Source organism: Erinaceus europaeus, chromosome 7, assembly GCF_950295315.1.
Source record: "Erinaceus europaeus chromosome 7, mEriEur2.1, whole genome shotgun sequence".
NCBI classification, from domain to species: domain Eukaryota; kingdom Metazoa; phylum Chordata; class Mammalia; order Eulipotyphla; family Erinaceidae; genus Erinaceus; species Erinaceus europaeus.
Window position 1 is genome coordinate 107,318,642 of NC_080168.1, and position 13,501 is coordinate 107,332,142.

At 43.3% G+C, this 13,501-nt stretch overlaps 1 protein-coding gene across 1 annotated transcript in view; it reads left to right on the forward strand.

Moving 5' to 3' along the window:
• The window catches only part of PRIM1 (DNA primase subunit 1), a 45,508-nt gene extending 36,930 nt beyond the window's left edge, over positions 1–8,578 (forward strand). Inside the window, exons 13-14 of the mRNA XM_060195139.1 lie at positions 657–755; positions 8,482–8,578. Coding sequence (XP_060051122.1) covers positions 657–755; positions 8,482–8,501 — 119 coding nt within the window. The 3' untranslated portion in view covers positions 8,502–8,578. The remainder of the gene's footprint in view (positions 1–656; positions 756–8,481) is intronic.
• Positions 8,579–13,501: the final 4,923 nt, after the last annotated feature.

Below are 13,501 nucleotides of genomic sequence, written 5' to 3' on the forward strand. Positions count from 1 at the left end.
GGATCAGTGTTTATTCTGAAAGGGGAAGGATAACATAGTGGTTATGCAAAAAGATTCACATGTCTGAGGCTCCAAAGTCCCAAGTTCAACCCCTTGCACTTATCATAAACCAGAGCTGAGCTCTGGTAAAATAATAAATAAATTGAGCAGCCTGGGAGGTGGCACAGTGGGTAGGATTAAACTCTCATACACAAGGACGTAGGTTCAAACCACCAGCCCCTACCTGCGGTGGAAATGCTTCACAAGCAGTCTAGCAGCGCTTTAGCTAAATCTCTTTTTCTCTCCCTTTTTTTTTCTTTTTAAATTTCTTTATTGGGGGATTAATGTTTTACTGTCAACAGTAAATACAGTAGTTTGTACATGCATAATATTCCCCATTTTTCCACATAAGAATACAACCCCAACTAGGTCCTCTGTCTCTCTCCCTTTCTAATGTTTATTACATGCTGAAAAAATTTAGATACAGTATGTTAAGATATATTATTATAATTAATTTCACCTTTTTAATGTGATTGCTAGTGTTTTAAATTACATGTTATTCATATTTCTGTTAGATATTACTATTCTAGAGAATTTTTATAAGAAATTTCAGGTTATACTTTCATGTTATTCTTATTGCCAAATGCTAATTTTAATGTGTGGTTTTCACAATTTAGATTATAAGAAGACCAGTCTAGCTCCTTATGTAAAAGTGTTTGAACAGTTTCTTGAAAACCTGGATAAATCACGAAAAGGAGAACTTCTCAAAAAGAGTGGTAAGATTCTGTGCTTTTCCTTAGATCTTAGAATGAATAAGTGAATATTTTACAGGTCTAGTTTTTTACTTTATGAGGGAAAAAATTACTGATTTGTCATACTATCATAGTGATGTGTGAGAGACTATGAGTAAATACATGGTACATTATATGAAATCAAATTCTACACCATGCCCCCCTACTCTTAAGAAGGGCTAACTGCTGGACACTCCAAAGTCCCAGGGTTAGTCCCCAGTTCCACCATAAGCCAGAGCTGAGTGGTACCTTTGTTAAAAGGGAAAAAAGAAGGGGAACCGGGCGGTAGTGCAGCAGGTTAAGCGCAGGTGGAGTCGCTTCACAGGCGGTGAAGCAGGTCTGCAGGTGTCTGTCTTTCTCTCCCCATCTCTGTCTTCCCCTCCTGTCTCCATTTCTTTCTGTCCTATCCAACAACAATGATATCAATAATAACTACAATACAAGCACAAGGATAACAAAAGGGAATAAATTAATATTAAAAAAAGAAGAAGAAACAGTGCTAAGGGCACAGGAGTGGGAAAAGGAAATAGGTTATTCATTCTTGAAGTAATAACAGAAGAAAATATATATATATAGAAACAGGAAAGCATCAGGTCACTGTAGAGGCCATGAAATTGCAGGGGCCGAGTGGTGGCGCACCTGGTTGAGCGCACATGTTACAGTGCACAGGGACCCAGGTTCAGGCCCCAGGTTCCCACCTGCAGGGGGAAAGCTTTGCAAGTGGTGAAGCAGGTCTGCAGGTGCCTCTCTTTCTCCCTCTCTGTCTCCCCTACCCTCTCAATTTCTGCTGTCTCTATCCAATAAAGATAATTAAAGGGAGTCCGGAGGTAGCGCAGCGGTTAAGCTCACGTGGCGCAAAGTGCAAGGACCGGTGTAAGAATCCCAGTTCCAACCCCAGGCTCCTCACCTGCAGGGGAGTAGCTTCACAGGCGGTGAAGCAGGTCTGCAGGTGTCTATCTCTCTCAACCCCTCTCTGTCTTCCCCTCCTCTCTCCATTTCTCTCTGTCCTATCTAAGAACAACAACTACAACAATGAAAAACAACAAGGGCAACAAAAGAAAAAATAAATATAAAAAAAATTTTTTTAAGATAGTTAAAAAAAATTTTTTTAAGAAATTGTATAGCTCATTTTGAAAAAGATGTAATGGGAAAATACCAGAGGGAGTCAGGTACTGTTTCACTTATGTGGGAGAGAAGAGGAAAAAGGAAGGACACTCAGAAATAGTAATAGGGGTCCAGGTGGTAGCACCCCTGGTTAAGCTCTCATGCTACAGTGCACAAGGACCCAGGTTCAAACCCCTGGTCTCCACCAGCAGGGGGAAAGCTTCATAAGTGGTGAAGCAGGGCTGCAGGTGTCTCTCTGTCTCTCCATCACTATCTCCCCCTCCTCTTAATTTCTCTGTATATATACAATAATAAATAAATTGATCTTTTAAAAAAAGAAATAGTAATAGGCTTAGAAGTGACTTAGAAAGAAAGTGAAGGGGCAAAGGGTAGTACCCCAGTCCTTATCTTATAGTTTAGTAAATCAATATTAAAAACACTAGTAAAGGGGGAGTCGGGCATAGTGCAGCCGGTTAAGCGCGTGGCACAAAGCTCAAGGGCCGGCATAAGGATCCCGGTTCGAGCCCCCAGCTCCCCACCTGCAGGTGTCTGTCTTCCCTCCTCTCTTGATTTCTCTCTGTCCTATCCAACAACAAGGACAGCAATAAAAACAGCAATGATTAACAACAAGGGCAACAAAAGGGGGAGAAAATGGCCTCCAGGAGCAGTGGATTCTGCAGGCATTGAACCCCAGGGATAACCCTGGAGACAAAAAAAATAGTGGTTTGGGCAGCTGGCGCCCCGCTTCGTCACCCGGGAAAGCCCGTGGGGTGGGGAACTGGTAGCGCACCGGGTAGAGGCACCGGCCGCCGTGTGCAGGACCCAGTTGAGCCCACCTGCAGGGGGAGCTTCACAAATAGTGAAGCGTAGGGCCTTAGGGGTCTGTCTCTCGCGATTTCTGGCTGTCTCTATCCAACAAATTTAAATATGTATATTTTGGGAGTGGGGCAGTGGCACAATGCGCAAGGACCGGCATAAGGATCCTGGTTAGAGCCCTCGGTTCCCCACCTGCAGGGAAGTCACTTCACAGGTAATGAAGCAGGTCTGCAGGTATCTATCTTTCTCTCCCCCTCTCTGTCTTCCCCTCCTGTCTCCATTTCTCTCCATCCAATCCAACAACGACGACATCAATAACAACAACCACAACAATAAAATAACAAGAGCAACAAAAGGAAATAAATAAATTTTTTTTTAAATATGTATTTTTTTAAGTGGCCTGGGGGATGGCATAGTGGGTAAAGCACTGGACTATCAAGCAGGGGGTCCTGAGTTCAGTCCCTAGCAGCACATGTACAGGAGTCATAACTAGTTCTTTCTCGCTCCTCCTATCTTTCTCTTTAATAAATAAATAAAATCTTTTTAAAAAAAAATAGTGGTTTGAAAAAAACAGAAAGATGGAAGGAAAAGGAGGCTGGGTGGCGGCACACACAGTTAAGCACACATATTACAATGTGCAGAGACCTGGGTACAACCCCCTTCTCCACACTTGTAGGGGGAAGCAATGCTGCAGGTGCCTATCTCCCTCCCTTCTCAATTTCTCTCTCTCAATTATTTATTGATTGATTGATTGATTTTACCAGAGCACTGTTCAGTTCTGGTTTATGATGGTGTGGGGGGATTGAACCTGGGACTTTGGAGCCTCAGGCATGAGAGTCTCTACTTAACCATTATGCTGTCTACCCCCGCCCCCCTCAGAATTCCTATCTCTCTGCAATAAATAAATAAGTAATAAATATACAGAAGAAAAAAGAGGAAGGAAATTATCACAGAATCCAAAGGAAATGGAAGTTTCAAAGAGATTCTCCAGTGTCAGATGCAGTAGGAGACTGACAAAATTCTACTTACTATGAGCAAGAAGTTACCAAAAGAAAAGCAGAATCAAAAGATTTCTGTGACCTAGTTGGTGATGCAGGCACTGGGCTCTCAGGCTTGAGGTTCCAAGTTTGATCCCTAGCGTTGTATGTGCCAGAGTGACGCTCAGGTAACCTCTCTGTTTTCCCCTCTCCCTCATAATTTTTTTTTTTTTTTAATTTGTATCGGTGGGCCAGGAGGTAGTAGATCCACTGAAGCACACATATTACCAAGTGCAAGCACCCGGGTTCAAACCCCCCCCCCACTCCCTACCTGCAGGAGATCCACTTAACTAGCAGTGAGGCAGGTCTGCAGGTGTCGATTCCTCTCCCTCTCTATCCCCCCATCCTCTCAATTTTTCTCCCTTATCTAATAAAAATTAGAAAGAAAAAATGGCCACCGGGACTAGTGAATTCATAATGCAGGCACCGAGCCCCAGCTAATAACCCTAGTGGCAATAAAAATATTTTTTTTTTAAATAGAAAATAATAGTATTGGGAGTTGGGCGGTAGCGCAGCAGGTTTAGCGCACTTGGCGGATCCCGGTTCAAGCTCCCAGCTCCCCACCTTCAGGGGAGTCGCTTCACAGGCGGTGAAGCAGGTCTGCAGGTGTCTGTCTTTCGCTCCCCCCTCTGTCTTCCCCACCTCTCTCAATTTCTCTCAATCCTATCTAACAATGATGACATCAAATAATAATAATAAATACAACAATAAAAAGAAGGGCAGGGAGTCCGGTGGTAGCGCAGTGGGTGGGTTAAGCGCACGTGGCGCAAAGTGCAAGGACCAGCGTAAGGCGGCCAGTTCGAGCCCCCAGCTCCCCACCTGCAGGGGAGTTGTCTCACAGGCCGTGAAGCAGGTCTGCAGGTGTCTCTCTTTCACTCCCCCACCTCTGTCTTCCCCTCCTCTCTCCATTTCTCTCTGTCCTATCCAACAACAACAATAATAATAATAACTACAACAATAAAGCAACAAGGGCAACAAAAGGAAATAAATAAAAATTTAAAAAACAGGTAAAAAAATAAGAAGGGCAACAAGGAAAAATAAATATAAAAGAAGAGAATAATATTCAATAAACTGACAGATACCCTAAAGGACTGCCAGCCACATAAATAAAAGCTTTCTACTTCATTTTTTTTAATAAAATGTGTGGCATGAAAGGATAGTGTCTAAAATAATGCTCATGGTAGATACTCAAATATGTGCTTATTGAATGAACAGTGATGACTCTGAACTTGGAACACTTCATAGGAACCACCGTTCCAACTGGTTTTATTGAGTCCTTTGTATTCCTGGTCTGTACTGAATCAGCCTATAATATGGGTTTCAGCAAATGTGAAAGTAGATCTTTATGCATGATGTGACTTTAATGGAAGCATTAAGAAAATCAGAATGTGAAAATAAATAGGCTTTGTTTTATTTCCCTTTACTATCCTTGGATAAAAATCTGCTCTAGCAGGTCCGGATGGTGACTCACCCCATAGATTGCACATGTCACCATATGTCAGGACTCAGGACCAAACCCCCGGGCTCCACCTGCAGGAGCTTCAGAAGTGGTAGATCATTACTGCAAGTGTCTCCTCTCTGTATCTCTCTCCCTCTCTGTCTCTCACCCTCTATAAAAAAGAAAAGAAGGAGGGAGGCAGGTGGCACAAAGCGCAAGGACTGGCGTAGGGATCCTGGTTCGAGCCCCCGGTTCCCCACCTGCAGGGGAGTCTCTTCACAGGCGGTGAAGCAGGTCTGCAGGTGTCTTTCTCTCCCCCTCTCTGTCTTCCCCTCCTCTCTCCATTTCTCTCTGTCCTGCAACAACGACGACAAAAATAATAACTACAACAAGAAAAAAAAGAAAAGAAGGAAGGGGGGGGAAGGGTCAGGTGGTGGCACACCTGGTTGAGTGCACATGTTACAGTGCACAAGGACCCAGGTTCGAGCCTCTGGCCCCACCTGCAGGGGGAATGCTTCACAAGTGGTAAAGCAGGACTGCAGGTCTCTCTCTGTCTCTCCCTCTCTATCACCCCCTTCCCTCTTGATTTCTGGCTGTCTCTATCCAGTAAATAAATAGATTTAAAAGAAAAAAAAAGGAGCCAAGTGATGGTGTACTTGGTTGAGTACATATGTTACATTGTTCCAGCCCCCACCTGTAGGGGGGAAGCTTCACAAGTGGTGAAGCAGTGCTACAGGTGTCTCTCTCTTCCCTTCTCTCTCTATCTCCCCTTTCCATCTCAGTTTTTCTCTGTCTCTATCCAATAACTGAATGAACGAATAAGTAAGTCAATAAATTGAAAAGAAGGAAGGAATGCAGGCAGGTAGCATAATGGTTATGCAAAGAGACTTTCATGCCTGAGGCTCCAAATTCCCAGGTTCAATCCTGCACACTACCTTAAGCCAAAGTTGAGCAGTGCTCTGGTAAGAGAGAAATAGGGAGACTCACCAGGAATGGTGAGGCCATGCAAATACTGAGCCCTTGGAAGTAGTTCAGATCTTATGATCCAGCAATATCACTCGTAGACATTTACCCAAAGGACACTCAAATACTAATTCAGAGGGGCATATACACCCCTGTATTCATAGCTGCATTATTCACAATAGCCAAAGATTGAAAACAGATAAAACCCCATCAACAGATGACTGGCTAAAGAAGTTAGGGGATAGAGGGAGTCGGGCACAGCGGGTTAAGCGCAAGTGGAGCAAAGTGCAAGGACTGGTGTAAGGATCCCGGTTCGAGCCCCCAGCTCCCTACCTGCAGGGGAGTCGCTTCACAGGCGGTGAAGCAGGTCTGCAGGTGTCTGTCTTTCTCTCCCCCCTCTGTCTTCCCCTCCTCTCTCCATTTCTCACTGTCCTATCCAACAATGTCGATATCAATAACAACAATAATAACTACAACAATAAAAAGACAACAAGGACAACAAAAGGGAAATAAATAAATAAATATAAAAAATTAAAAATATTAAAAAAAAGTTAGAGGATAGTGGCCAGGTGGTGGCACACTTGGTTGAGCACACATGTTCCAATGCAGAAAGACCCAGGTTTGAGCCCCCAGTCTCCACCTGCAAGCTTTGTAAGTGGTAAAGCAGTGCTACAGGTGTCTCTCAGTCTCTCTTCCTCTCTCTCTCCCCCTTCCCTCTCACTTTCTGACTGTCTCTATTCAATAATTAAATAATTTTTAAAAAGTTATGGGGTAGTGGGCCAGGATATGGTGTAAATATAACATTGGACTCTGAAGCATGAGGTCCAGAGTTCAGTCCCTAGCAGCACATGTACCAGAGTGATATCCGGTTCTCTCTCTCTCTCTCTCTCTCTGCCTATCTTTCTTATTAATAAATAAAATCTTTTTTAAAAAAGTTATGGGGCAGAGGGTAGGTAGCATAATGGTTATACGAAGAGACTCTCATGCCTGAGGCTCCAGAGTCCCAGGTTCAATCCCCCAAACCTCCATAAGGCAGAGCTGAACAGTGCTTTGGTTATAAAAAAAAAAAAAAAAAAAAAGTTATGGGATATATATTCCATGGAATACTATTCTTTCAAAAATAATGATATTGTGTCCTTTGGGTCAGAGTGCATGGAGCTGTAGATGATTATGCTTATAAAAGTAAGTAAAGAGGGGGTCAGGCAGTTGTGCAGCGGGTTAAGAACATGCAGCTCGAAGCACAAGGACCAGCATAAGGATCCCTGTTTGAGCCCCCAGCTCCCCACCTGAACTGGGGGTCACTGCACAAGTAGTGAAGCGGGTCTGCAAGTGTCTTTCTGTCCTCTCTGTCTTTCCCTCCTCTCTCCATTTCTCTCTGTCCTATCCAACGACAACGACATTAATAACAATAATAATAAAACAACAAGGGCAACAAAAGTGGGGGGAAGGGCATCCAGGAGCAGTGGATTGCAGGCACCTAGCCACAGCAATAACCCTGGAGGCAAAAAAAAAATTTTTTAAAGGTAAGTAAACAGATGAAAGATAGTAACTGGATGGTTTCTCTCATATGTGGAATCTAAAGAAAAAGATACACACAGGTGGTGGCACACCTGGCTGAGCATATATTACAATGCTCAAGGACCCAGGTTCAAGCCCCTGGCCCCCACCTGCAGGGGGAAGCTTTGTGAGTGGTGAAGCAGTGTTACAGGTGTCTCTGTCTCTCTCTCCCTATCACCCCCTTCCCTCTCAATTTTGGGCTGTCTCTATCCACTAAATATTTTTTTTTACTTACTTTCCCTTTTGTTGCCCTTATTTTTTATTGTTGTTGTTATTGATGTCATTGTTGTTAGATAAAACAGAGAGAAATGGAGAGAGGAGAGGAAGACAGAGGGGGGAAGAAAGATAGACACCTATAGACTTGCTTTACTGCCTGTGAAGGGACTCCCCTGCAGGTGGGGATCTGGGGGCTCAAACCGGGATCCTTCCGCTGGTCCTTGCGCTTTGTGTCACCTGCACTTAACCCGCTGCGCTACCCTCCAACTCCCTAGAAGCAAGTTTCTAAAACTTGTGAGAACTATAGTGCTTATCTGTGGGAGGTGAGAGGGTAAGGATGTAGAACTTTGGTGATGGGTATAATAAGGAACTCTATACAGTAGTCTTACAATCTTATAACCTACGGTTAATCCCAAAAGATGGAGGAGGAAAGAAATAGGTGGCTCCGTAGGTAAAGCATAAAGACTTGTAAGCACAGAGCTCTGGATTTCATCCCCAGCACCACGTGTGCTAGAGTGGTACTCTGTTGTCTCTCGATAAATAAATAAATATATCCTTTTTTTAATCTGTTCTATTTTAGATTTACAAAAAGACTTCTGAAGATAGTGACAAACCAACATGGATATCCTCTACCTTCAACCAACAATCAAATACTTCAAGAGCTGTTTAATACATATATTTAATACTCAAAGCAAAATTTCCTTTTCCTTAAAAATTATTATGTTGTGAAAATATTCCTGAGATAACTAAAAGATGAACACTAATTGGAGGAATAAATGAGATGGCCAGGTAGTGGTGCATCTGGTTAAGTGCACTAAAATTCAAATTCAAGCCCTTGGTCCCCACCTGCAGGGGGAAAAAATCATGAGTGGTGAAGCAGTGCTGCCTCTCTCCCTGTCTGTCTCCCCCTCCATTCTCAGTCTCTCTCTGTTTCTATCCAATAATAAATAAAGTATACATACATATATAAATTAAATAAAGATGACATTTAAAATTTAAAGGAATAACTGGATTGCACATAAATCCATAAAATTTAATATTATACAAAGTTAATTCTAAGACTTGATGTTAATGCACATCCCAGATATAACTCAAGTACATAAGACGGAAGAACAAAACCTTCACCTACAAACATAGCCGTAAGGTGAGATCAGGTTTTTTTGTTTGTTTGTTTGTTTTAACCTTTCAGAAGTAGAAAGAGTGAAAAAGACAGCACCAAAGCTCTTGTCAGTGTGGTTGGGGATTGGGCTCAAACCTGGGTTAAGCACATGACAAAGCGGTGCAATATCCAACTGAACTATTTTGCTGGCCTGTCATACTACATATGACAATGGCTGAATTGATATTATCATCATCGTTATATAAAAGACTTTCATACCTAAGGCTCTGAGGTCCAGGTTCAATCACTAGCACCACTAGAAGCCAGAACTGAGCAGTGTTCTAAGATCTATCTCTCCCTTTCAGTATCTCATTAAAATAAATAAGCGAAATTTAGTTATTTGCCTCCATGGTTATTGCTAGGGCTCAGTACCAACACTAGGAATCTACTGCTCCTAGCAGCCATTTTTCCATTTTATTGGAGAGAAGAGAACATTTGAGAAGGGAGGGGAAGAGATAGAGACATTGCGACCCTTGCATTGGTCTTTGTGCTTCGTACTATGTGCGCTTGACCTGGTGTACCACCACCCCCAAACTTTTTTTTTTTTAAAGAAAGCTTATTATGCTATCACTGACTTCAAAGCAAAGACACTGCTCTGAAAACTCTGTGCCACTACTGACTGCCACACTCAGCAGGAGGCAGAGACAGGTAACTGACCTAGGACTTCCTTAGCTTCAGTGTTCTATTATTTATTTATTGGATTGAGATGAAAGGGGGAAATAGAGGGAGAAAGTGAGACACCTGCAGACCTGCTTCACTAGTAGTGAAACTTCCCCCACCCCCACAGTTGGGGGACAAATTAAATGTCTTTACCTCTTAAAAAAAAAACTGGGGGAGTCGGGCTGTAGCGCAGCAGGTTAAGCACAGGTGGCACAAAGCACAAGGACCGGAGTAAGGATCCCGGTTCAAGCCCCGGCTCCCCACCTGCAGGGGAGTCGCTTCACAGGCGGTGAAGCAGGTCTGCAGGTGTCTATCTTTCTCTCCCTCTCTCTGTCTTCCCCCTCCTCTCTCCATTTCTCTCTGTCCTATCCAACAACAATAATAACTACAACAATAAAACAACAAGGGCAACAAAAGGGAATAAATAAATAAATAAATAAATAATAAATTTAAAAAAAAAAACCTGGGCGGTAGCACAGCCAATTGAACACACATGGCATGAAGCGCAAGGACCTATGGAAGGATCCCGTTCAAGCCCCCGTTCCCCACCTGCAGGGTGAAGCAGGTCTGCTAGTGTCTCTTTCTCTCCCCCTCTCTCTTCCCTTCTCTCCATTTCTCCCTGTCCTACCAACAACATCATCGAAAACAATAATAATAATCACAACAACGTTAAACAACAAGGGCAACAAAAGGGAAAAAGAAATAGCCTCCAGGAGCAGTGGTGCAGGCACGAAGCCCCAGCAAAATCCCTGGAGGACAATAAAAAAAACCTGAGTGAGGAACAATATTGATAAAAACAAACAAAACAGAGCAGGGCTAGATAGCAAAATGGTTATGCAAAGAGGCTCATGCCTGAGGCTCCGAAATCCCAGGTTCAATTCCCCTGCACCACCATAAGCCAGAACTGGGCAGTGCTCTGGTGTTAGAAGAAAAGAAAAAAAAAGGTTGAAAAAGGGATGGGAGAAGCACCTTTGTTGATACTCCCACAATTGGAAAACAGTCTCAAGTACTGCGTAACACAATAGAAGGGATGCTATTGAGAACAGATAAAATGAGGGGGTGGGGAGAGGTAGCATAACGGTTATACAAAACAGTTTTCATGTCTGAGGGTCCAAAGTTCCAGGTTCAGTTCCCATCAGTTCCCACACCATCATAAGACAGAGCTGAGCAGTGCTCACATCTCCATGTAACTCTCATTCACTCTCATTAAGATAAAATACGTTTAAGAAAAAAGATACAATGAGAGAGCCCCTGCTCATCATCAGGGAGCACTTAATAAAAAAAAATTAAAAAAAAAAAAAACGGCCTTCAGAATCTGTCTTGCTCCAGTCCAAGAGGATCTTGGCAATACAGACAACACTGTTAGTTCCTTCCAACAGTCCAGTTAGTTTCCTTTGGAAACCAAGCATTGGAGAAACCATAAGACCAGAAACAGACAAGAGATCTTAATGTTCCAGGCCAGAAAATGAGGAAAGTTCCAAGGATTAAGCTGTGGAGCAAAATGACCACCTCTTGAAATTTCATTGTGCAACATTTAACCCCTTACTTGCAAATCATTCTGTTAGAAATAAGATATTATTGGGAGGTGAAAGGACAGTTATAAGGATCCTGGTTCGAGCCCCTGGCTCCCCACCTGCACAGGAGATGCTTCACAGGTGGTGAGGCAGGTCTGCAGGTGTCAATCTTTCTCTCCCCCTCTCTGTCTTCCCCTCCTCTCTTGATTTCTCTGTCCAGTCCAACAATGACATCAATAACAACAATAATAATAACCACCATAACAAGGGCAACAAAAGAAAAAAAGATAGCCTCCAGGAGCAGTGGCTTCCTAGTGCAGGCACCAAGCCCCAGCAATCACCCTGGAGGCGAAAGAAAAGAATAAAGGAGGGGGGAGATAGCATAATGTTATGCAAAGAGACTCTCATGCCTGAGGCTCTAAAGTCCCAGATTCCCCACCACCACCACCACCACAAGCCAGAAATGAGCAGTGTTCTGGTAAAAAAAAAAAAAATGAGGGGAGGATAGAGAGCAAAGAAACTCATCTTTTCTTTTGGGAGTTATTCTCTTCCCTGATCCAGCTTTCTGGTCCTTTTTCCAGCCATGAGATCATCTTTCCAGACAATAACTTAGATCCACCTGCATATCAGATATCAGGCTCAGGAAAAAAAAAAAACTAGTATAGCCACAGGCCTTTGGAATACAACTAAAATAGTACTACTATCCATAAAACGGAGACCCTCCTCCCATTCTTCATATGAACTTTTCCAGCCTTTAAGTTCTCGATTAGTCAATAATTTGTTTGGCTTTATATGTTAACTCTTTTTTCAGCCACCACGTTCCAGATTATAACATGATGCCAACCGGATTTCCCTGTATGTCCTGGAGCCCCGCTTCCCCAGAGCCCCGCCCCACTAGGGAAAGAGAGAGAGAGGCTGGGAGTATGGATCACCTGTTAAAGCCCATGTTCAGCGGGGAAGCAATTACAGAAGCCAGACCTTCCACCTTCTGCATCCCATAATGACCCTGCGTCCATACTCCCAGAGGGATAAAGAACAGGAAAGCTATCAGGGGCGGGGATGGGAGTTCTGGTGGTGGGAATTGTATGGATCCCATGGTTTTTGTCAGTGTTTCCTTTTTATAAATAAAAAGAAACTCATCCCTGAGGCTCCCAAATCCCAGATTCAATCCCCCACACCACCACCATAAGCAAGAAGAAGAAAAATAATAAAGGGCCAGGTGGTGGTACACTTTTTTTAAAAAAAATTTTTTTAAGAATTTATTTATTTACTTATGAGAAAGATAGGAGGAGAGAGAGAAAGAACCAGACATCACTCTGGTACATGTGCTGCCAGGTGTTGAACTCAGGACCTCATGCTTGAGAGTCCAATGCTTTATCCACTGTGCCACCTCCCGGATCACACTTTAAATTTATTTTAATTTTTTTTATTATCTTTATTGGATAGAGACAGTCAGAAGTCGAGAGGGAAGGGGGTGATAGAGAAAGACAGAGAGAGACACCTACAATACTGGTCTCTTCCACTGGAAAGCTTTCCCCCGTTCCTTGAGCTTTGTAACATGTGCTCAACCAGGTGCACAACCAACCGCTCCCATTTTTTTTTCATTTTTAAGATTTATTAACATGAGGAAGAGAAAACCAGAGCACCACTGGCACATTTGACACCAGAGACTGAACTCAGGACCTCGTGTGTATTTGAGTCCTCACCACTAGCCATGGTGCCACCCACATTCTAGGCTGCAAAACAGGTCTTAGTGTGAGATCTGCGACCTCTAGAGCAGAGAAATTTAAAGCTATGTAAGAAATGGCAAACAGCAAGTGAGAAGAAATGCACATATGCTTGTGGTTGTTTTTTTTCTAGAGAAAGGAGTGTATACCTAATTAATGATCTTGGTGTCGGTCTAAGTTATACCACCCAAAAACAAAGTAATTGAGAACTAGACTAGGCCACTGTTACCTTCCAATAGTGCGAATACAAGTTCTGTGACAGCCCACGTCGTTTACTGTTTGATAGTTAACTGCATTTGAGAAAGGGAAGTTGTAACACTACCCCTCTGGTTCCTTTGCTGACCTCAGGGCAGAGGTTGCTTCTCTCATTACAGTTTTCCTCAGGGTATCAAAGTGCCTCAACTTGGGGGAGGCAGGGGTCGGCTATTTAAGAACTGTGCGGCTCCAATTGTGAGCGCCCGCAAGACCAGAGCGTTCCGTCCCGAATTCGGGGTCGGCTATTTAAGAACTGTGCGGCTCCAATTGTGAGCGCCCGCAAGA